Source organism: Plecotus auritus (assembly GCF_963455305.1).
Source record: "Plecotus auritus genome assembly, chromosome: 1".
Classification (NCBI taxonomy): domain Eukaryota; kingdom Metazoa; phylum Chordata; class Mammalia; order Chiroptera; family Vespertilionidae; genus Plecotus; species Plecotus auritus.
This window is the reverse complement of record NC_137770.1, coordinates 28,578,570-28,603,381: the sequence shown is the minus strand read 5'-3', so window position 1 is coordinate 28,603,381 and position 24,812 is coordinate 28,578,570. Positions and strand designations below refer to the sequence as shown.

General features: G+C 43.9%; 1 protein-coding gene across 15 annotated transcripts in view; it reads left to right on the top strand.

The window, feature by feature from the left end:
• Positions 1–24,812, top strand: part of SIPA1L1 (signal induced proliferation associated 1 like 1) — a 438,278-nt gene that overhangs the window by 404,086 nt on the left and 9,380 nt on the right. For all 15 annotated transcript variants that reach the window (XM_080665396.1, XM_080665401.1, XM_080665402.1 and 12 more), the window contains 3 exons: positions 9,828–10,067; positions 11,621–11,786; positions 16,640–16,886. In XM_080665396.1, coding sequence (XP_080521522.1) covers positions 9,828–10,067; positions 11,621–11,786; positions 16,640–16,886 — 653 coding nt within the window. The remainder of the gene's footprint in view (positions 1–9,827; positions 10,068–11,620; positions 11,787–16,639; positions 16,887–24,812) is intronic.

Genomic DNA, 24,812 nt, shown 5'->3' with positions numbered 1-24,812 from the left:
GCTGCGTTAATGTAGGTTGGTAATTGCATAGGATTGTTCTAGTCGAATGTCATTAAGAGAAGCCATAGACACCAACTTTCTACAATTAAAAAGTTTATTAATTGCTCTAAAGTGTTGCTCATTAAAAAAAAGTGTTTTCTATAAGGTTTGGAAAATTAGGAAGAGGTTTTAATTTTTTTAAGTAGCTGTTTCACTTTCTAGTTTTAAAATGAATCGAACAGTAAAGTGATTTGTGGTAAGCATAGGAGAGATAGGAGAGGTGACTGTAGTTCTAATTTTAATACACTTTCACCAACTGGGTCATTCTTTTGCCGGAGTTCTGATATTGGCTGTAGGCAGTGCCAGTTTGTGTGGTGACCAGAGACTTCCCTAGTCTAGTCCTGGTAACCAGAGGTATTGCCAGTGTTAGAACTAGGTTAAAGAACACACATTTTAAAGCTAGAAACCCCACCATGTACTTGCATATACGCAGCTCTGTTGTAACGTCCTCACCTGACCTGGTTGACTGCCCAGATTTCTGCACCCATTCTGCCTTCCTCTTGCTTCCATAGGTCCCTCAGGTAGCCAGTTAGTACCCACTTACGTGACCACATACACACCCTTACCGCCATCCAGTTCAAGAGGATTTCCCACCCAGTACGTGCATCCTGAACACCTCTGCAGAGCGTGTGCCACTGTGAGCTAATAATAGTTGCTCAATTCATTTTGCTGAGCAAATACGAATAACTTCCTCCTTAGTGTCCCCACTTTTTGCATGATGACTCAAGGCCCTTAATTAATAAACCATTTCAAACATAGCATAAACCCTCAATTCCTGACTCCTGACTCCTGACTCGTACATTTCAGAGCTTTTTGTGCAGAAGGGTCAGCCTTGGCAGGAGCTGCAGCGCTTTTGCAGACAGGTGTATGTGAGAGCACACACAGAAGGTCCTGCACAGCCTGACTTTTCAGTAAAGTCATTTCTATGTAAGATTTTTTTTTAATCTGCAAAATATAATAAGGAGGGACTTTATCACAGCTTATAGGCAAATATCAATCCAATCTGGATATAAGTCAGTCAGTGTCTGACCTTCACCGGAGGGGCGGTTAAAGGCCAGGAGAAGTGCCTGCCCACAGTGGTCAGTGCAGTTCAGTTTCACGGATATGCTTTTTCTGGTTAACCTAGTAAGTTAACTATTCACACCAGAAAAACCAAATGCTCCCTGAGAGGAGGGGTGAAGAAGGACTTCTTTATGTTTAGTTTACAAGAACACAAAGGCATGTCCTGAGCTGCTGTGTGTGCCTCTGTGTGTGGTTACAGCTGGGTGGTTAAACGTCACTCTTTGTCATCCTACATATGTGCCTTCCTTCTTTATTCAGAAATTATTCCATTGTCTTTATCTTTAGCATTTCTCTCTTAAATCTCTCCTTCCTGGAATTTTTTTTACTTGCTTACAATTCCTTGCCTCTCGTCTATATTTTTTAAGGTGAGAATATGGTTTTTCCACGTTTTATGGGCTAATTCATAATTGACGAGTATAGCCTTGAAATGACAAGCCCAGGACTTCTCTTCAACCTGTAGGGGGGCCAGCTCACCTTACATTCACGGATCATTTTCATGGGTCATTTTCGCCTTGTGGTTCTGCACATGGTTAACAGGCAGGATTCTGTTTTAATTTGCAGCAGAACTACAGGTGATCTGTCCTAAGCTTTCTGTCCCCATTTCTTCCGGCTCAGGGGAGTGGGTGACTATTTTATCCAGAACTTCAGTGATGTCTAGCTAACCTCAAAGATGAACAAACAGAACCACTGTAGTTGAAATTTCAAGTGAGCATTGAGAGAATGAGGCCCCTGTCACGCCACAGATGTCAGGTTGCATGATGCAGAACTCACCAGCAGAGTTTACCATTGCTGTGTTCTGTGGAGCAACTAATCCATTTGTTCAGTGGATAAGGAAAGCCCAGATTCTCCAGATGCCATTCCATCATCAGACCAGAAGGATTCTGAAAGGACAGAGTCTGTTCCTTGTCATATTTAAGCCATCCTACCCAGATGAGAATTTATTCCATTGCTTAAAAGGGATGTTATACCTAGCTCTGCTGTAATGTCCTCACCTATCCCATTGCTTCTTTTTTTATTTTTTTACTGATTTTTTACAGGGAGGAAGGGAGAGGGATAGAGAGTTAGAAACATCGATGAGAGAGAAACATCGATCAGCTGCCTCCTGCACACCCCGTACTGGGTATGTGCCCGCAACCAAGGTACATGCCCTTGACCGAATCGAACCTGGGACCCTTCAGTCTGCAGGCCAACACTCTGTCCACTGAGCCAGACCGGTTAGGGCTATCCCATTGCTTCTTAAGGGATGGTCTTAAGAAGAGAGATTGCATAACCTTTTCTAAGTAATTTTAGTACTTAAGTCCTCTTCCTCTTCAAAATTTTGTCCCATCTCTACCTATTTGAAATTCCTCTAGTTGTAGCTTAAATATACAATTAAGAAATAATAAATGGTTTGGGGGTGGGGGGCTGAGTCTTTTCTAAACATGATATGAAATTTTTAGGCACCAGGTCAGAGCCCATTAGAAAACAATTTTTAAAAAAGAATGGAACTTTGTAACAGCCCTTCCCTTCCAGGCAAGTGGAGAGAGAAATGCAGGGAAAGTAGATTTGGATGCTGAGACCCAGGTCCAAGTCTTGGTTCTGTTGACCAGCTATGCTGCCTTCGGGCAGTCATGCCATTCCACTGAGCTTGTCCCTGATCCTTAATCTAATAATACCTGGTCCACTTATTCAGTGGTTGTGTTTATGTGTTGTTGAGAGTAAAAAATAGTTGTCAAATGTATTGCAAACTGTAAATGTCCTTTTAAAACAGAAGGTTTTCTGCCTTTTTTTTTTTTAAGTTCTCCATCGCCTACCTTAATGCAATTATGGAGCTACTTTCTTTTTGACAAACATGTATCTCACTCATGTTCTCTTTTATGTAACTGATTTTATAATCATACTAGGGGTCTGGTGCATGAAATTTGTGCACTAGGCAGGAGGGTCCCTCAGCCTGGCCTGTGCCTTCTCGCAGTCCGGGACCCCTCACCCCTTACCACCTGCCTGCTTGCTGCTCCTTGCCACTCGGCTTGCTGCTCCTTAGCACTGCTGCAGAGGTGGGAAAGGCTCCCACCACTGCTGCTGTGCTTGCCAGCCGTAAGCCCAGCTTCTGGCTGAGCAGCGCAACCCCTGTGGGAGCGCACTGACCACCAGGGGGCAGCTCCTGTGGTCCCCTGTCTGCTGGCAGCCCTGCTCCCGCTGCCGCCCCTCCCACATGCTGACAGCATGAAGCAATTGGGGCCGGCACCAGCAGCGGGTGCGAGCAGGACCGGTGTCGTCAGCAGGTGCAAGTGGCGGCTGCTGCCCCGATCACCCCTCAGGAGCAGGGGAAGGTGAAGAACCCCTGAGGGGTGATTGGGGCCGGCACCAGGCCCCAGCAGCAGGTGCAAACGGGGCCGGTGCGCGGGAGCAAAGAATTTTCTGTAACCACCAGAGGCTCGCCCCGATGACAGCGACTGGCGCCCCACCTTGTCTGGTGCCCCTGCTCACGTGCTCCACTATCCCACCATGGCCGACACCCACCATGTTCCGCGCACGCCCCCTAGTGGTCAGCGCACATCATAGTGACCAGTTGTTCAGTTGTTCTGACATTTGGTCTATTTGCATATTAGCCTTTTATTACATAGGATAGGATTTTTGCTTCTCAATTTCCCTTCTTTGTTTTCTCTATCCTTTTGAGATGCCAAACCTGGACATGACACTCTTTTCAGCTATGCCTAATAAAATGGTAATATTTATAGTTATCTTGGTAGCTTCCTACTAAGTAGCTCAGCACTACAGACGCATTCAGCTTGCAGTCCACAGTGACCCCTCAGGCCTCTTCTGCTGCATATGCATAGCCTCAGTTCCTATGCTTTATGTGGTAGTGTGCTCTTGTACTTAGTAACTATCTCCCTGTTACAGATGAGCAGTTTTCTCTACTGCAATCATTTGGCTGTCCTGTTGCCGGTTTAATCATTCTGACTTGACTTATTTCTTTTCTCCCCAGTCATCTAGAATTAGTGTTTCTGAAGCCCTCCTAAATTGTAGAGCTCAGTAATGGAGAGAATGGGCTATTGCTAGACACAGTGGGAAGACACAGACCTCCTCAGTCATTATCCTCCACATCATCTGTCACCCGAAGGCTTACTTGTTGTTTGTACAAGTAATCACAGGAAACCCTACCAGCTTCCGCCCCTCGGTATAGGCCACCATCCAGCCTTTGCCACAGCCATTTGGCAGGTGACTAATTGCCGCTCTCCCCCTTAGCAGGCCCAGCCTGACTGAAATCCGTTCCCTTGTGTCCTACCTGCACGGCAGGTGACTCCATGTGTTTCCCTAGGTGGCTCTCAGCAGCACAGCAGTGGCTGGCAGGTGCTTCCCACCGGAGGGTGGTCTCCGTGACAATGTGGTCTCCGTGACGATGCAAATCAGTTCCCAGGCCTTCACAGCTTGGGCACTCAGGGCTCAGATCTAATGTTCAGGCTGCCCCGTCCTGTGTGGTTTGTCCCTTTGCAAGGTCCCCAGGTAGATGTCTGTCTTCCTTTGTCAAGTGACACTGCCGTGACCTTACGCCCTTTCTGCGCCCTCTCCTGTAAAAGAGCCCGCTGCGGTGCCTTTGCTCATGGCTTCACCAGGTGAAGATGAGCAGTTTGGATGGATTCAGGTTGTCCCAGAGCCTCGGTCACCTCGTTGCCTCGTCTCCTTTTTCTCTATGGGGTATCGGGTATGTGTGTGCATCTGCTCTTCCTTTCCAAAATTCATGCTGTGGAATGACCAAATGCACCTAAGGTCGCTCCAATTTCAGGAAAGCGGAACTGTCCTGTCATTTATAAAGCGTAAAGCCATCCTCCTCCTGTGGAATCCAGAAACACGCTGACTAAATTTTCAGTGGTTTCCCCAGTTTGGTCATGCTCATGGCTAAATGTACTTTTGATATAACGAGAAAAGAGCAGAGGCTGTTGTTGCCACACATACGTACCTGTTGCTGTCTCTTCTTGTTCCATCACCGTCTCACACAGTCCCTGTAGCGAGACCTAACTTGCCATGGGTAAAACCGCATCGTGTTGCGTTACCAGGAAATCTCCAAGAGAATGAAACAGGCCAGCCACACAGTTCCCCTTTGAAAGTGTGAAGCTGACAATGTCATTGTAGTTGTTTTGTCTCCGCCTCTCAGAGAAATAATGTTTGTGATTAAATTCAGACAGGACGGAAAGAGCTCCAAGCACCGTATATATTATTTATGTATTGCTCTTTGCTTTTACGTGTCTAAGCCTTTTCTATAACTGTCCCCATTATGCAGTGTATACATTTGGCTAAAGCCAGCATAGCTATTTTGGAAAACATGGAGGAATGATTTGTAAGTTAACAGATGATACAACCTCCTTGCTATTCGCATGGCTAATTATTTCTGTTCTGACCAGACATTTAGGCTTTGAAAGCCTCAGGGTTTTGAATACCGATGTTATCATATCAAGATACTTGTTGCTGAGAAAGATAAAATATGGGCAGTTCAAATGTACAGTGGTTTTCAGCATGAGTCAGGGACCACAGCATCAGCTGGGCACGCCTTAGAAGTGCAAATTCTCATGTCACTGCACCCCACCCAACCTACTCAATCAGAATCTCGGGTGGGGTCCTGTCATTTCTATTTTAACATTTATTTAAAGTGTGAGAACCAGCTCTAGTCATTCTGACACACTTGGACTCAATTGTGGGTACTAATCAAGCAGGTAAAGCGAGCACGTGACTACCCACGCTGAGAAATGTGTACATTAGACCCTGATTCTTTGCATTTCACTTTATCACACCTGCTTCAGACACTAACCACGACATCGAAGAGGGTGGGGTAGGTACAGTAGGTGAAAAAATCTGCAAACCGAAGGTTGGATCTTGCCGCTAAGTAGCTAACAAAGAGCCTGTCAGTGTTTTAAAGTGTCCCCAAGGCTGCACTCCACCATTGCTGAAGCCTCTCCCTGTGTCATGCGTGTGGCTGTTCGTCTGGGTCTCCGTGTCACCCCTCTGAGTTTGCCTGCCTCTGTCTTTATGTGTCTGTCCCCGCTTCCTTTTTACTTCTGGGTCACCTTACCCGTTCAGTCTCTCTCTATAACAGAAACCTACTATTATTTTGTTCTTACTGATCTAATGTACTGCTCTTATGCAAGAGTTTTGCATTCCCTTTTCTTAATTTCAAAAGCAAACAAGTAGGATAACTTGTTACCAAGAGGTAAAAACTGAGATGACATTGCTTTTCAATTGATGCGAGAGAAATTGTGAGGGTTTTTTTTTCCTTCCCCCTCGAGCTCCTTTTGCTTTAATTTACTGTGATTTCACTGAAGTACAACGTGCATACATGAGTGTCCATCGAGATGACTTTTCACAATGCAGACATACCCACGCAATCACTACCCAGATCAAGAACGGGAACATTCCTGACATCCAGACACCCTTCCTCCCCCACGCCTTCCCCAGTCACTCCCGCCTCCTCCCAATGTAAACACAGCCCTGACTCCTGAAGTCCCAGGCTCGGGATACCGATCTGGGGCTTTATAGAAATGGAATCAGACCATATGTTTTATTCTGTGTCTGTGTCTACAAGTCAGCCTTCTGCTGGTGAGATTCATGCAGGTAGCATGAGTTTGTTTGCATTGCTGTAGTATAATTACATTGTGGGAAACACCACAACTCATTTATCCACTCTACTGGTGGTGAACGTTTTGAGTGTTTCCAGTTTGGGAATATTACAGATTCTTATATGTGATATTTGGTACACGGTATGTATGTATTTCTTTTGGGTGCTAACCTAGGAGTGGGATTGCTAAGTCATTAGAGATACACACACACACACACACACACACACACACACACACACTCAATTGTCACAGAGACTGAACCAGTTTGCTGAAGTGGCTGTAACAGGTATCACTCCCACTAGTCATGTATAAGAATTCTGATTGATTCACATCCTTGATTCACATCCTTTCTAGCACTTAATATTGTAAGTCGCTAATTTTAGTCTGCTGCTGGATTTGCTTTTGCTGTCAAATCCAAATCCAATGGTCCCTCCTTGTGGCTATATTTTGCATTTTCTTGATAGCTGATAACACTGAGCACCAGTGTTTATTGGGTTTTTTTAGATATCATCTTTTGTGGAAATCCTATCAAATCTTTGCTTATTTTTCTATTGGGTTCTCTTAGTTCTGTATTCTAGATAGGAGCCCATAGCTGGATGTATATTTTTACGTACAGGATGTCCCCCCAAAATGTATACACACTTTTTTCTGATAGCTCAATGGATGTTTCTTTCTTTTCAGATTTAGCCCATTGGAATTAATAATTATTCAAAGTATGTATACATTTTGGGGGGATACCCTATATGTTCTCCTATTCTTTATCTTTAGATGAATAGAAGTTCTTTTAATGGCAGTCCCTTTCCTTTATGATCCCATTAAAGAACTTCTGCTTCTATCAGAAAAAAATGTTCTTCTACGTTCTAGTCCAGAAGCTTCAGATTTACATGTAAATACACAATCCAGCTGGAAATGATTTTTATGTAAGGTCTTAGGTGGGAGTTTCAGATCCTTTTTACCTGTATGTGCTATCTCAGGACCATTAGAGTGCAGGGGGTTTTGTTTATTTTTCTTTTCTTTTTTGTTTTATGTGTTTTCCCCTTAGTTCTCTATTCTAGAATAGTTTCTGGTTTACAGAAAGCTGCGCAGGTAGTAAAGAGAGCTCCTCAGTACCCCTCACCAGTCTCCCACATGACTGTAGTACAGTGTCATCGCTGAGGAAGCCATAGTGATATGTCATTATTAGCTAATGTCCATGCGTCCTTCAGACCAGGACCATCAGTTTTTGATTAATGAAACTGCAGCTGAGGGATGCTCTGACCACATTCTCCTAACTAACTCTTCAAGTTAGTGACCAAGTCCATCATCCTAAAGAGTCAGCTGTCTTTGGTCCCAGCCTGAGCTGGAGAACTCAGCAGGACTCCCGGAGTGTAAACTTGGATCCTGTGAGATCATGGGTAGGGAGTGCAGATATCCTCAATTAAAGGCCCTCAGGTTATGGTCAACTTAAACTCTCACCCCTAGTATTCTGCCTTTCTGAGTTTTAAAAGTATAAGGAGTAGCTTTCTCCTTAAGTTCTGTGGACTTTAGTTTTAAACTATATTGATGGTGAACAGCTTTTTAACTTTTATTTTTAGTCACATTCTGTACATTATTTATCTTACAACTGGAGTTTGTACCTTTTGACCCCCCTCACCCATTTCATCTCCCCCACCTCTAGCAACCACCAGTCTGGTGTTTAGATTACATGTATAAGTGAGATCATGCAGTATTTGTCTTTGTCTGACTTACTTCTCTTATAACCCCCTCAAGGTCTACTTGTGTGGTTGCAAATGGCAGGGTTTTCTTTTTTTTATGGCTGAATAATCCATTGTGTGTATATAATATACCACCTTTTCTTTGTCCATTCAGTCATTGATGGACAATTAGGTTGCTTTCATGTCCTAGCTATTGTAAATAATGCTGCAGTGAGCACAGGGGGCACAGATATTGCAAGATAGTGTTTTTCTTTTCTTTGGACACATACCCAGAAGTGGAATTGCAGGATCATATGTTAGTTCTTTCTTTATTTTTATTTTTTGAGGAACTGTTTGAGGAACCTCCATACCGTTTTCCATAGTGTTTGCACCAATTTATAATCTCACCAACAGTGCATAATGGCTCCCTTTTCTCCACATCCTCGCCCACATTTGTTATTTCTTGTCTTTTTGGTAATGACCATTCTAACCGGTATGAGGTGAGAGCTCATTATGGTTTGGATTTGCATTTCCCTGGTGGTTAGTGCCACTGGGCATCTTTTCATGCACCTGTTGGCCACCTGCATGTCTTAGAAATTGTCTATTCCGATCCTCTGCCCATTTTTTAATCTATTTGTTGTTCTCCTGTTGAGTTGTTTGATACATACCATGGTACAGGGATATTAACCCCTTATAGGTAGATGCTGTCTCTCATTTTGTAGGTTGCCTTTTTATTTTGTTGATGGTATTTTTTGCTGTAAGCAGCTTTTTAAATTGCAGTCCCACTTGTTTGTTTTTGCTTTTGTTACCTTTGCTTTTGCTGTCAAATCCAAAATATCATTGCCAAGACTGAAGTCAGTGAACTTACCTCTTACTGTTTCCTTCTAGGAGTTTTACGGGCTCAGACCTTCTACTTAAGTCTTTAATTCACGTTGAATTGGTTTTTGTGTGCAGTGTAAGAAAGCTCATTCTGATGAACAGCTTTCTCTAGAGAGTCAGTATTCGTGCAGGTGCCCTGGATGTGAGTGTAAACTGTACGCCTGACCTGTCTCCTCTCCTGTTCTCGGCGTGGGCCCGGCAGCGTCGCCATAATCCCTGGTTCTGAGGAAGGCCAGACAGACAGCCCTGAGACTGCTGGGCCTTTGCGGCAGCCTTTCCCGCACTGGCCTCCTGTAGACTTCCCTGTGGCAAACTTACGAGGTGCCAGTGTGTTTCAGAGTCTCACTATCCTACTTTTTACTGTAAATGCAGACTGATCCCCCTGACACCTTTCACTCTGACACAGACATTTAAATTATAGTGAGAAAGCACAGAAGGCCCCAGCCGTCCCCATTCATGTTCCATGAAATAGCCGTTGTTCCTAACCCGCCGCAACCCTGTCCTGATGACACCCCCGCTGATGTATTGACCCCGATGCGAGCGCGCACGCACACGTGGCCCTTGTCTTTGCCCTGCTTCTCCTCAGCACCATGAGCTCCCGCCACTCTGCCAGCCCCGTGGTCTTCACCAGCGCCCGGAGTTCCCCCAAGGAAGAGCTTCATCCGGCCACCTCCTCGCAGCTTGCACCCTCCTTCTCCTCTTCCTCGTCCTCCTCGTCTGGTCCTAGGACTTTCTACCCTCGCCAGGGCGCGACTAGCAAGTACCTGATTGGATGGAAAAAACCCGAAGGAACCATAAATTCTGTGGGATTTATGGACACAAGAAAGTAAGAATTCTTTTGTTTCTCTTACTGGGTGGTTTGCTTTTAACATGACAGAGAACAGAAAAGTTTGAGGCAATTTTCTGTGGCCGAGGTAGCCAGGCTGGGAGGTAGGGAAGAGTTTATATGGTAGGGAGATTATTATTGTTCTTGTTGTTGTTATTTTGGTTAATCCTCACCTGAGGACATTTTTTTTTTTTTTTCATTAAATTTCAGAGAGAGTAGAAGGAAGGGAGGGAAGCAGGGAGAGAGAAACAGCGACATAAGAGAGACTCATGTTGGTTGCCTCCCGCATGTGCCCCGGCCATGGCAGGGCATCGAACTTGCAACCCAGGTATGTGCCCTCGAGTAGGAGTCAAACCTGTGAGCATTCGGTGCATGAGCCGAAGTTCTAATCACTGAGCAGCACTTATTTTTTTCTAAATAAAACTTGTCTTAAATTATCTCTCCCACTCCATTCCTTAAATAAGATGTATTGCAATATATTCAGATTTGAGAGTCTTAGATCTCCTAGGAAACAGTACATTCATATCCCCTTATCCATGGGGGATACGTTCCATAACCCCCAGTGGATGACTGAAGCTGCAGGTAATACCAAACCCTGTATACTAGTATACTGTGGTGTGTTTTTTTATACATTCATACCTTTGATAGTTTAGTTTACAAATTAAGCACAGTATGAGATTAACAACAATAACTAATAATAAAATAGCACAATTATAACAAGTAGTGTGAATGTGGTCTCTCTGTGGTAGCGATTTGATAACTGGGGCAGCTAGGAGGTAACTAATGGGTGGGTAGTGTACCCATCTGGGGATATGCGGGACAAAGGGATGACTCACGTGTCGGGCAGGAAGGTACAGGTTTCATTCACACCACTCAGAATGGCACACAGTTTAAAACTAGAATTGCTTATTTCTGGATTCTTGCATTTAATACTTTTGGATCATGGTTGACCCTGGGTAAATGTAACTACAGGAAGCAAAACCTCGGGTAAGGGGAAGATGGTATGTCTGAAGAACAAATTTCAGAAAAATCAACCCTCTGGTGCAAAGATCCCCCCCTTCCCTTTGATGGTATTAATCACAGCCTTCCCATCTGGTTCTTAACTGGGCCAGGAGGCACCAGAGGAAACATTAGAAAGTAAGTGACTACATATATATAAAGGACTGACTATAAAGGACTTTTTACAAAGTAGTACAGCAAAAAAAGAATAAATGATTCATTCAATTACATTGTTTTTGTCTACACAAAGATTGCATTTGGGATTTATACCCTGTGTCTTTTATTAAAAAGTCTGTTGCTAATTTTGGCTTGGTAGAGCTAATTGTTTCCTGTAAAAGAGTGATTTTTTTCATTAGACTTTTTAGTTTATGTTTCAAATTGGTTTCATTTCTTTAACAATAATTTATCTGAGTAGCTTCCAATGTAATTGAACAGAAATAATTCTCCTTTTCTCTCCTAAACATATCTCCAATGACGTACATCCTTCCCAGCCCACTGTGACCTTCGGTCCACCGGACTGATTCAGTTCATACCGTCTCTCTCCTTTATTCAAGGCGTCATCAGAGTGATGGCAATGAAATAGCCCACGCCAGGCTGCGGGCCTCCACCAGGGACCTCCGAGCATCTCCTAAGCCAGCCTCCAAGTCCACCATTGAGGAGGACCTCAAGAAACTCATCGACCTTGAAAGCCCAACTCCCGAATCCCAGAAGAACTTTAAGGTACAAGACAGAGCTTGGGGCAAATAGCAGTTAGAGAGAGGCCAGATGGGCCGGAACGGCTCGCCACAGTTACTCCCTCCAAAAAGTTGGTTCCCAGCTCCTCCCCATTGAAACCCCTTCCCACCATCACCCAATCTTCCCAATAATTAGCTCACAGTGTTTTCCAAATATTCTGTTCCTGCAGCGACATCCCTTTAGTCTGGGTGGATGTCCGCCTGTCCTACCCCCAGGGTTCTTTCTTCTCCCAGGGTTCCCTGCTCGGTGCACAAACTGCTCTTTCTTGAACGTTACTCTCCGAGTGCCATTGTTCCTCGGAGCTCCACAGGGGTGTCTGGGGCCCCTCATCAGACGGACATTTTTCTCTAAGTGCTTTAGTGCCTTCTATCCAAAGGGCTCCCCTTCCTGTGTGCCCACAGCACTCTGCACCCTGGCCTGCTTCTGCCCCAGTGCTGGCCCTACCCTGGGTGCTCTAGTCCAGCAAACCATCTGCACACTCACCTTCAGAACCTCCAGGCTCTCTCCACTTCATAAAGCCTCCTCTCCCTCCCGCTCAGAAGTCCAGGCTGCAGGGCCTTCTCTAGAACCCAGGCCCTGCCCATCCAGTCCCAGAACCCATTCCCTCTCCCCATTTGCTTAGAACTGGTTTGTGTGTCAGTGGCTGCACCTTTGCATAGACATGGGGAAGGTTTGTTCCGCTCACCTCAGCTTGGACTCTCTGCTCTTGTCCCCTGAGGTGAGCAGCGCTCAGGGCTTGGAGTCCGTGTGTGGTGAGCGGGGCCAAGGGTATTCACTGTGAGTATAAGGCACTCTGTCTGCAGTAGCGGGTGGTCCCAGGAAAAGGGCGTCTACCCAGGAAGGTGGCCGTGAACATGGACGTGTTCTGTTCACCAGGTTCTTGGAAGAATGATTTGTAGTCTGTTTGATGTGACTGGCAAGCTTCAGTTAAGAACTTTGAGAATTTATTAAATTTATTAAATGGAAGCTAGACTATTAACTACTCACCACTCGCAGATTGTGATCAGAAGCAGGACGCACGTCCTGCAGGAGCCCAGTGGTCGCGTTCCCTTCGGGCGTTCTCAGCACAGGTGCATTTTCCTCCACGCGGGCCCGACACACCTCCTAAACTTAAAGTCGACATCGACAGCACTGAGGTGGGCTCCAAAGCCCATTCTCGAGTTTTGCAAAAGAAGTGATTTATTAACATAAACATTAAGATCATAAATCATTTTAAAGATTCGCCATTCTTGATTTCTGTTCTATAAGCCAGCACTTCACAGTTCTGAATCATCGCCCGGGGTACAGACCGTTTCCTTAGCAACCTCCCAAAGGATAGCACTTAAAATTTCTTTATCCGTCAAAACTCAATGAGGTGTATTAAATGTTTAAGGACCAGTTTAAAAATAAAAATTATTTTACATTTTTCCTTTGATTTAGAGGAAAGTAGAACTTGCCATGAAAGAAATCTGTCCTCCAAGTCTTAGGGTAACGTTTTTGGAAAGGGGCAAGCTTAACGCTCGCGTTCTTCTGATTCACTCCTGCGCTGAAGGTAATTGAAAGCAAATGTCCGTTTTGCTGTTATTTTAGGTCTTGGCTTTTATTTCCAAAATGAATTACTTTAACATTCCTGTTTGAAACAGGGGTGCACGTTCTTTAAGCTGTGATTATGTGACTGTCAGACCCTCTAAAAGTAAATCCTTCTGCTGAAACTATTACTATAAAAAGGCTGGAAGCAGGAGCTGGAAATAGCCTGTTTTCTCTCCAGTCCCATCCTTTCTGGTTTGGTTTCAGATGAGCTCAGCTAAGTAGCTCTGTGTGTCTTCTGAGACTGACTGAATGCCCGTGGCTCTGCTGTGTCAGGAAGGCCAGCGTGCCCTTGAGAACCTTCCAGGTCACACCTGGCTCCCGGCTCCTGGCCACTGCATCCGGCTCCAGATGCCAGGAGTGGCAGCTTCAGGCTGTGACCCTTGGAACCACTCACACCACGTTGGCTTTATTGGCCTCCTTGGCAGGCAGAGATGGGATAACCCTATTTTCTTCCTTTTTTTTTTTTTTTTTTAAACCAAAGCTTTTTTAAAATGTTTTTATTGCTTTTAGAGGAAGGGAGAAGGAGAAAGATAAAAGCATCAATGATGAGAGAGAACATTGATCGGCTGTATGCCCCCTACTGGGAATCAAGCCCATAACCTGGGCATGTGCCCTGACGGGGAATGGAACTGTGATCTATTGGTTCCTGGGTGAATACGCAACCACTGAGCCACGCCGGCTGGATGAATAACCCCATTTTCTGTGAGGGCTGCATGCAGTGGCAAGTGAACAGACAATAGTGAAAACCAGTAGTCCTGCTAGCACAGACCAAAGGAAGAGGCCTCACCCAGCTCCCGGGTTCAGGAAGACCTGGCACCTGCTTGTTGCAAGTGCAGGTGCCCCCATTTCACGGGGAACCGGGAGGGCTGCAAAAGTGGGAGAACAGCAGGCTGACCTGGAGCAAGGCGCCCCCTCTCCAGGCCGTGTCCTAGGCTTTGAAATAGAAGGCCAGAGTATGTCAGTGGTGCCCAAATGATTTTAAAGCACAAAAACCCTTTTATTGAATAAAAGTGTACATGGAAGTCCAATATGTAGGATGAGAAAGCAGAGTCTCTTATGAGAGGGGTTGGTGTCATGGCCCTGGGTCCCACCTGAACATCTCCTCTCCACAAGCAGTGATGCTGTGATGAACCTTGAAGGCTCCTGGGAGCACAGCTTGAAAACCCCCCAGCCTGATGCTCTCAATCCCTTCCCAGTCAGCCATCAACTCCGTGTGATTCTTTCCCAGGGGCTTTTAGCCCTCGGTAGGGCCACTCGGCAATCTCAGGCCTGACCTGCAGGAAGGTAAAGAGGGCGCTTGCCGGAACCAGAGAGGTGTGCACCTTTAAGAGGGAATTGAAGGGGGGATGGGGTGAGGGAACCATCCTCATGAGCTTGGACAAGACTAGGTCCTGCTGCTCTTAATGCACAGAAAGCACCTGGGCAGATGGCTTCCTTCCGTGGCCTATCCGGCCTCCCTTCCCGCAGGATGTTAGGCCTTTTAAATAAAGCACGCTGCTCAAAGGGCTCTTCCAGGCAGCGTTTACTGCTATGAAGTACACCAGTATTTCCTGATGAGACTGAAACTAGAATTGGTGGAAAATTTCTCTCCTGGAAAACCATCAGGGTGGGAATATGCACAGGAGAAGGAAATCCCTCTGCTGAACCCAGAGGTGCCAACAAAGACTGAGCAGATTTTGAATGGAGATCCAAGATCTGACTCGATAGGCAGAAGTCTGCGTGATGGTCCTGGAGCTTGGAGATGGAGGAGAGGTGACCCGCTTGGTTTGTTGTTGTTTTTTCTAATTGCAATTGGCAAGCCTTGTAACCTCTCTGATTCCCACTCTGTGCAGTGAGAAGAGAAATTGTTACTTCCAGACCAAGTTCCCTCCACTTAAAACTCACCAAGCGTTTATCATAGCAGCTCAGTTTTCTGAGCAAGCACATACGTACCTTGGGTTTAGCTCATCACGCAGTTTTAAGAGTGAGCACAGTTTTTACACAATTGGCTACAGCTGAGGCTCATTTACAATGCCTTTGATTAATACCTTTTAAAATATTTATGCAGCAACTGTGCATGGCATGCTGTGGGTAGTATTGACTTGATTTAACCCTTGGTTTGTTGAATGGAGTTGTGTTAGACCCTAGCACATGAATGAACCTGAGTGTCAACTCTGTATGCTCAGCTCTCTAAATGGAGCCATTGCTGCATCATTGTCTCTCTGCCCCTTCAAAGTGTCATGGAAAGTCCTGCGTGGCTTCCTGCCAGGACTCAGCCTCCTCCTCAGGCCTTCAGCTGTCCCCACGTTGTTCTCCCTGCCGAGGAGAGCAGTAGTCGAAGAGGAACTGAATAAATACAGTTTTATTCTTAACAGACCAAATACTCTGTTGGCTTTCAGGAGGCTGGATATTTAAATGACGGTAATGTGTCTGTCGTCTCCCAATGAATGGAATTCTCAGAAGCTTGCTCTTTGCAGAAAAATCTCAACTAAAACCAAATCAGGTCACCAAGGCAAAAGACATCAGTAAGAGATACAGCTACCTGGAATCTGGAACATGTGTCATTTTTCCCAACTATATAAATACTTGTCATTTATAAAGATGACTTTCCTGTTTTCATTTCAGGAATAGAAATCTATCTCAAAAAATAAATTATTGCCAAAACTCATTAAATATAATTATAGTAGTTAATGTTTATCAAGCGCCAGCTACTATTTGCACTAATATATTGTGTTGATCATATGCTCTTGTTGCCCAGCAAACATGTAGTCACTTGACAAACACCTGAGGACACCTTCTTGGCTCCATGGCTGTTCCCTGGGGGCTGTAACATTATTTCATAACACCACTGATACACGTTATGATCAGTCCGTGTTTCATTTGCCCTCCTAATAATCTTGAGGGATGATGTGCCCCATTTCTTAGACAAGGAGCTGGGCTCAGAGAGATGGCATGGTTTGGTCAATGACACAGGATTCAACCATAGCTCACATTTGTCTGGTCCTCATCTTGTTCTAAATTATGACACAGTATTGATGGATTCATTTAATTATGTGTCTGAATTATGCACTGAGCACTGATAGGCAGCGTGGTGGGCTCTGGGAATCTCACGTTGGCCCTAAGGATGTAGACAGAGGTGGTAGACCTTGAGGCTCCCAGTTGGGCTCTGGGGTTGGACGGGGTGTGCCTGAGAGCAGTGAATTTGTTAACCCGCTCATTCCCCCCAGCCCTGGGCCCTGGGTGTGTGACCCGGAAAATTGACCTCCTGTTGTCTTGGCCCTGTTTTTCAGTTCCATGCGCTGTCCTCGCCTCAGTCTCCTTTCCCCCATACCCCCACCTCAAGGCGGGCCTTGCACAGGACGCTGTCGGATGAGAGCATCTACAGCAGCCAGAGGGAGCACTTCTTCACCTCAAGAGCCTCACTTCTGGACCAAGCCCTGCCCAACGACGTCCTCTTCAGTAGCACGTACCCTTCTCTCCCCAAGTCTCTTCCACTGCGGAGGCCTTCTTACACCTTGGGAATGAAGTCACTGCATGGTAAGTCTGTGTTCAGCTGCAGCTGAATAGCCCTGCTGATGGTGGCCAGTGTCAGAGATGGCTGGCATTCAGTTTGCTCCGAGAATGACAACTGGAGGAAGTTCTGCTAGCGTGCTCAGGTTATCTTGGCTCACCAATACCTCTTTCATTTAGCCTCTCACCAGTAATCTCAGACCACAGGGTACAGACGTTCAACCTCACTAGACCATAAAAGTCACCTGAGATGCATGCTTGTGTGTGTGTTTTTTTATTTAAGGTATAATGGGCATATAACATTATAATTCTGGTGTTCAACATAATGATTTGATATTTGTTTACATTGCAAAATGGTCACCACAATGAGTCTGGTTACCATCCATCACCACTCATAGTTACAAAGTTTTTTATTTTTTTGTGATGGAAACTTTGAAGATTTACTCTCTTAGCAACTTTCAGGTATGCAGTACAGTATATGGTGGGCAAAAGTAGGTTACAATTGTTCCTATGGAAAATAATACAATCCTAATATATAAAAAACCAGGGGTCGTCATGACCTAAACAACCAGATGGACAACCAAACAGCAGGCTGCCGGCGGGAGGGAGCTCCCTCCTGGCCCCAGCCCGGGGCGTGGCAGAACTCTGGGTCTTGTGCGATCAGGGGCATGGCCGGCCTTCAAATTGGACCCTGACAGGAGGGAGGAGGGAGCCCCATTCCTCACAGAATCGGCCATTGGTCAGCTTGCTGTCAGCGGCCTGCCAACCAGGAATCCCATTCACCTGCACCCTGGATTCTGACAGCAGGGAGGAGGGAATATGTCTAAAGACGTAACTATTGGCACAACATACCTCTGAAGCTGAAAGAAGCCAGCATCAGTGACAGAATATGTCTGAAGACCAACTATTGGCACAATGTTCCTCTGAAGCCAAAAGCAGCTGGCATCGGCGACAGAATGTATCTGAAGACCAACAATTGGCAGAACGTACTTCTGCAGCCAAGAGAAGCCGGTGTTATTGACAGAAAATGTCTGAAGACCAACTATTAGCACAACGTACCTCTGAAGCCAAAAGAAGCCGGCGTCAGCGACAGAACGTATCTGAAGACCAACTATTGGCATAACGTAGCTCTGCAGCCGAAAGAAGCCAGCGTCATCGACAGAAAATGTCTGAAGACCAACGTGCCTCTGAGGTTGAAAGAAGGCGGCGGCGACGACAGAATATGTCCAAAGAACAGTCATCAACAAGTACTGCCAATACTGGTAGGAACTGCTTCACAGCGAAAATGGAGTAAATGAGGATGCAATTATTGAACATAGTTGTGGTGAAATGACTGTTAGATGTCAATGTTGCCTATCCCTAAATTTCTCTGATAAAAAACCATCTGATGGGAAATTTACTCAATGTTGTAGCAAAGATAAAGTTTGTCCAAATGATACACATTTTCCAGAATACCCAGCATATTTTAAAAATTTAATGATAAACGAGGATTCTGACAGTAAAAATTTAATGTAAAATATTCGTTCAGTAAATAGTTCTTTCGCTTTTGCTTCAATGGGTGCAAATATTGCATCGCCATTAGGATATGGGCCATACTGTTTTAGAATACATGAACAAGTTTATCACCATACTGGAACTTTACATCCTTTGGATGGTGTTTCTCGGAAGTTTGCTCAACCCTATATTTTAGATATGGCCAAAGCAACGAGTAAAAGATTAGCAATGCCAGAAAACCAGGGCTGCTCAGAAAGACTCCTGATCAACATCAACAACCTCATGCATGAAATAAATGAATTAACAAAATCATACAAGATGCTACATGAAGTAGAAAAGGAAGCCCAATCTGAAGCAGCAGCAAAAGGTATTGCTCCCACAGAAATAACAATGGCGATTAAATATGACTGTAACAGTGATCCGGGTAGATACAATTCTCCCTGTGAAACTGAGGTTGCTGTCATATTCAGAAACAAAGATGGAGAACTTCCTTTTGAAAAGGACTTGTTCATTCATTGTAAACCAGATCCCAATAATATGAATGCCACTAAAATGAAACAAATCAGTATCCTGTTTCCTACATTAGATGCAATGGCATATCCTATTCTTTTTCCACATGGTGAAAAAGGCTGGGGAACAGATATTGCATTAAGACTCAGAGACAACAGTTTATTGACAATAATACTAGACAAAATGTAAGGACACAAGTCACACAAATGCAGCATTATGGATTTCATCTCTCTGCGGGACACGTTCAATCCTATTTTAAATGCAGGAAAATTAACTCAACAGTTTATTGTCGATTCATATTCAAAAATGGAAGCCAATTGAATAAATTTCATTAAAGCAAACCAATCTGAGAATTAAAAAATATAGTGGTTTGATAGATTATCTCACATCTAGATCTGAAAATGACAATGTGCCGATTGGTAAAATGATAACACTTCCATCATCTTTGGAGGGTAGTCCCAGAAATATGCAGCAGCGATATCAGGATGCTATGGCAATTGTAACGAAGTTTGGCAAACCTGATTTATTCATAACCATGACATGCAACCCCAAATGGGCAGATCTTACAAACCATTTACAATATTGGCAAAAAGTTGAAAACAGACCTGACTTGGTAGCCAAAGTTTTTAATATTAAGTTGAATGCTCTTTTAAATGATATATGTAAATTCCATTTATTTGGCAAAGTAATAGCTAAAATTCATGTCATTGAATTTCAGAAATGTGGACTGCCTCACACTCACATATTATTAATATTAGATAGTGAATCCAAATTATGAACAGAAGATGACATTGACCGTATAGTTAAGGCAGAAATTCCAGATAAAGACCAGTGTCCTCAACTTTTTCAAACTGTAAAATCAAATATGGTACATGGACCATGTGGAATATAAAATCCAAATAGTCCATGTATGGAAAACGAAAAATGTTCAAAGGGATATCCGAAAGAATTTCAAAATGCGACCATTGGAAATATCCCAAATGCAAATGAAGATCTGGTAGCACCATGTCTATTGGAAACAAAGTTGTTGATAACACTCAGATTGTCCCTTATAACCCGTATTTGTGCCTTAAATATAACTATCATATAAATGTTGTCTGCGCATCTATTAAAAGTGTCAAATATTTATTTAAATGCGTCTATAAAAGGCACGATTGTGCAAATATTCAAATTTCTGAAAGAAAAATATTATCAATCATGATGAAGTACAGGATTTCATTGACTCCAGGTATGTGAGTGCTCCTGAGGCTGTTTGGAGACTTTTTGCAATGTGAATGCATGACCAATCTGATGCAATCACAAGATTAGCTATTCATTTGCCAAATGAACAAAATTTGTATTTTCAGACTGATGATTTTGCTGAAGTTATAGATAGGGCTAAAAGGCATAACTCGACTTTGATGGCTTAGTTTTTATTGAATAGAGAAGATTCCGACACATAATTATTATTATTGGGAGATTCCACAACATTATGTGTTAAATAATTCTTTGTGGAGAAAACGCCAAAAGGATGGGAATAAAGTATTAGGTAGACTGTTCACTGTGAGCTTTAGAGAACCAGAACGATATTACCTTAGACTTTTGCTTCTTCATGTAAAAGGTGCGATAAGTTTTGATGATCTGCGACCTGTAGGAGGTGTAATTTATGATACATTTCATGAAGCTGCTAAACATCGAGCATTATTAATCGATGACACTATCTAGAAAGATACGATTGACGATGCGCTCATCGTTAATATGCCCAAACAACTATGGCAACTTTGAGATGGCAAACTTGATAGCAGTTTTCATTTAGGAATGGATATTATTGAAATCCCCTGTAACAGATCTATTATTGAAGCTAAGCGTGCGATTATTTGTCCAAAAAAATGAGCACATTCAAAAATTAAATGAAGAAATTTTGGATATACTCGATGGAGATTTTCACACATATTTGAGTGATGATTCCATTGATTCAACAGATAATGCTGAAAAGGAAGATTTTCCCATCGAATTTCTTAATAGTATTACTCCTTCGGGAATACCGTTTCATAAATTAAAATTGAAAGTGGGTGCAATCATCATGCTACTGAGAAATCTTAATAGTAAATGTTGTCTTTGTAATGATACTAAATTTATTATCAAAAGATTGTGACCTAACATTATCGAAGCTGAAGTATTAAGAGGATCTGCGGAAGGAGAGGTTGTTCTGATTCCAAGAATTGATTTGTCCCCGTCTGACACTGGCTTCCCATTTAAATTAATTCAAAGACAGTTTCCCATGATGCCAGCATTTGTGATGACTATTAATAAATCACAAGGACAAACTCTAGACAGAGTAGGAATATTCCTACCTGAACCTGTTTTCGCACATGGTCAGTTATATGTTGCTTTCTCTTGAGTTCGAAGAGCATGTGATGTTAAAGTTGTAAATACTTCATCACAAGGGAAATTAGTCAAGCACTCTGAAAGTGTTTTCACTCTTAATGTGGTATACAGGGAGATATTAGAATAAGCTTAATCAATTTATCAGTCATTGTTTGTATCAGTGTTGTTTTTACATCATGTTTTTGCTGTTTTTATATCATGTCTTTGTTGTTATATCATGTTGTGATTATCAATAAATTTATATATTATTTTCATATACATTTTACTAATTTTCTTTCATCTCTGACACTTCCATTATAGAGAAAGGGCAAATAGCAATATTAAAATATTTCCTCTAATTAATTCCCTTTTAATGTGCACGAATTTCGTGCACTGGGCCACTAGTCTATAATAATAAAAGTGTAATATGCTAATTAGACTGGACATCCTTCCGGGATGGCCTTCTGGATGAAGCCAGGGCAGCAAGGGAAGCCCAGGTCCCGGGTGCCTGCCGGCGGCCACAGGGAAGCCCAGGTCCCGAGTGCCTGCCGGCGGCCACAGGGAAGCCCAGGTCCCGAGTGCCTGCCGGCAGCCGGAGGGAGGGAACCCAGGTCCCGGGTGCCTTCCGGTGGCCACAGGGAAGTCCAGGTCCCGGGTGCCTTCCGGCAGCCACAGGGAAGCCCAGGTCCCGGGTGCCTTCCGGCGGCCGCAGGGAAGTCCAGGTCCCGGGTGCCTTCCGGCAGCCACAGGGAAGTCCAGGTCCCGGGTGCCTTCCGGCAGCCACAGGGAAGCCCAGGTCCCGGGTGCCTGCCGGCAGCCACAGGGAAGCCCAGGTCCCGAGTGCCTGCCGGCGGCTGCAGGGAGGAAAGCCCGGGTCTCAGGTGCCTGCCGGTGGCTGCAGGGAAGCCCAGGTCTCGGGTGCCTGCTGGTGGCCACAGGGAAGCCCAGGTCCTGAGTGCCTGCCGGTGGCTGCAGGGAGGAAAGCCCGGGTCCCAGGTGCCTGCCGGTGGCTGCAGGGAAGCCCAGGTCTCGGGTGCCTGCTGGTGGCCACAGGGAAGCCCAGGTCCTGAGTGCCTGCCGGTGGCTGCAGGGAGGAAAGCCCGGGTCCCAGGTGCCTGCCGGCGGCTTCAGGGAGGGAAGCCCAGGTCCTGGGTGCCTGCTGGTGGCTGCAGGGAGGAAAGCCCAGGTCCCAGGTGCCTGCCAGCGGCTGCAGGGAAGCCCAGGTCTCGGGTGCCTACCAGCAGCTGGAGGGAGGGAAGCCCAGGTCCTGGGTGCCAGAGGGAAGCCGGTGCCGGCAGTCAGGGGAAGGAAGGCCTACTCTTGCATGAATTTTGTGCATCGGGCCTCTAGTAGTTAATAAATAGTAATACAAGAATGAACTCTGTTTTGCATACTCACACCTGTAAACCTACTTGTGCCCCACCCTGTATTATTAACTATAGTCACTGTGCTCTATATCCTCATGACTTACCTTTTATGTCAGATTTTTTTCAATTAGCACAATGCCCTCAAGATCCAGCATGTTGTTGCTAATAGCAAACATGTATTTTTATAGCTGTTAACTATATTCCATTGCATAGATGTCATATCTTCTTTATCTACTCATCCATCAATAGACACTTAGGTTATTTCCACATCTTGGTTATTGCAAATATCACTGCAATGAACATGGGGTTGATTCTGTCTTTTCAAGTTAGTGTTTTCATTGTCTTTGGGTAAATACCCAGAAATAGAAGTGCTAGATCATATGGTAGTTTTATTTTGAGGAACCTCCTTACTGTTTTCCGTACTGACTGCACCAATATACATTCGTACTAACAGTGTGCAAGGATTCCCTCTTCTTCACATACTCGCCAACACTTATACCTTGCTTTTATTTTTTTCCCTAGAAATTAATATCTTGCCTTTTTTATAACAGCTATTCTAACAGGTGTGAGGTGATACCGATTTGCATTTTCCTGTTTAGTGATGTTGAGCATCATTTTATGTACCTGTTGGCCATCTGAATGTCTGGGGGGGAAAAGTCTATTCATATCTTCTGCCCATTTTATCATGAGATTGGGTTTTGAGTTGTGAGTTCTGTGTATATTTTGGATATTAACCCTTTAACGGATATATTATTTGAAAATATTTTTCTCCCACTTGTAGGTTGCCTTTTCATTTTGTTGATGGTTTCTTTGCTGTGCAGCTTTTTAGTTTGATGTAGTTGCACTTGTTTTATTTTTGTTATTGTTGCCAGCTCTAAGAATTCATTCAGTGGTCGGCAAACACATTAGTCAACAGAGCGGCAAACCACGACTCGTGAGCCGCAGTTTGCCGACCACTGCCCTAAGTGATTTGAAGGGGTGTACCTAAGAGTTGTGGGTTATGAAATTAATGCCTATGTTTTCTACTAGGAATCTTATATTGAAGCCTTTCATGCATCTTGAATTAATTTTTGTGTATGGTATAAAATAATGGTCCAGATTCATTCTTTTGCATGTGATTGTTCAGTTTTCCCAACACCATTTATTGAAGAGACTCTCCCTTCCCCGTTGTCTGTTCTTTGCTCCTATGTTATAAATTAATTGACCATATATCCTTTTATTGCATTATTGAATTTGGTCTGCTAATATTTTTTGAGGATTTTTGCATCTATGTTCATCAAGGATATTGGCCTCTGATTTTCTCTTTTTATGGCTTCCCTGTCTATTTTTGGTCTCTGGGAAATGCTGGCCTTGTAAAATGAGTTTGGAACTATTCCTTCCATTTTCTGGAAGAATTTGAGAAAGCTGTTTTTCATTCTTCTTTGAATGTTTGGTAGATTTCGCCTATAAAGCCCTCTGGTCTTGGTCTTTTATTTATTGGTAGGTTTGTGATTGCTAATTCAGTCTCCTTACTAATAATGTGTCTGCTCTGTTCAGATTTTTTCTTTATGATTCAGTCTTGGTAGGTTATATGTTTCTAGGAATGTATTCATTTCTTCTAGTTTTTTCAATTTTTTGATCAATAATTGTTCAATAGTTATTACTATGAACTTCCCTCTTAGGACTGCTTTGGCTGCATCCCATTTTCATTTGTCTACAGTATTTTTTTTATTTCCCTTTTGATTTTTCTTTGGCCTGTTGGTTATTCAGTAGCATGTTGTTTAAACTCCACATATTTGTAAATTTTTGTTTCCTTCTTATAATTTCAAGTTTCATACCATTGTGGTGGGGGAAAATGCTTGATATGATTTGAATCTTTTTAAATTCATTGATTTGTTTTGTAGCCTAGCATATGATCTATCTTGGATAATTGTCATGTGTGCTTGAGAAGAATGTATATTTCTTCCATGTCTTAAAAGAGTGGCCTCATGTAAGGGATAAAACCTTACTGTTAATCCCCACACCAGCTCTTTTCTCTCAAACCTTTGTGATGTCCAAGCAATCAATTTTATTTTTAGTGACTGCTCATAGTTGAGGGTGTGCCAAGACCTGTCCGTCAGAGTCCTAAAGGGGAGGATCTCAGTCAGTACTTGCACTCAGGCTGATAGGAAGCCAGATCTTCTGACAGCAGCTTTTAAGTTTACAAATATCTGCCATCCTGTGGGACTGCAAGCATAAGCCGTGCTGGTCACCAGAA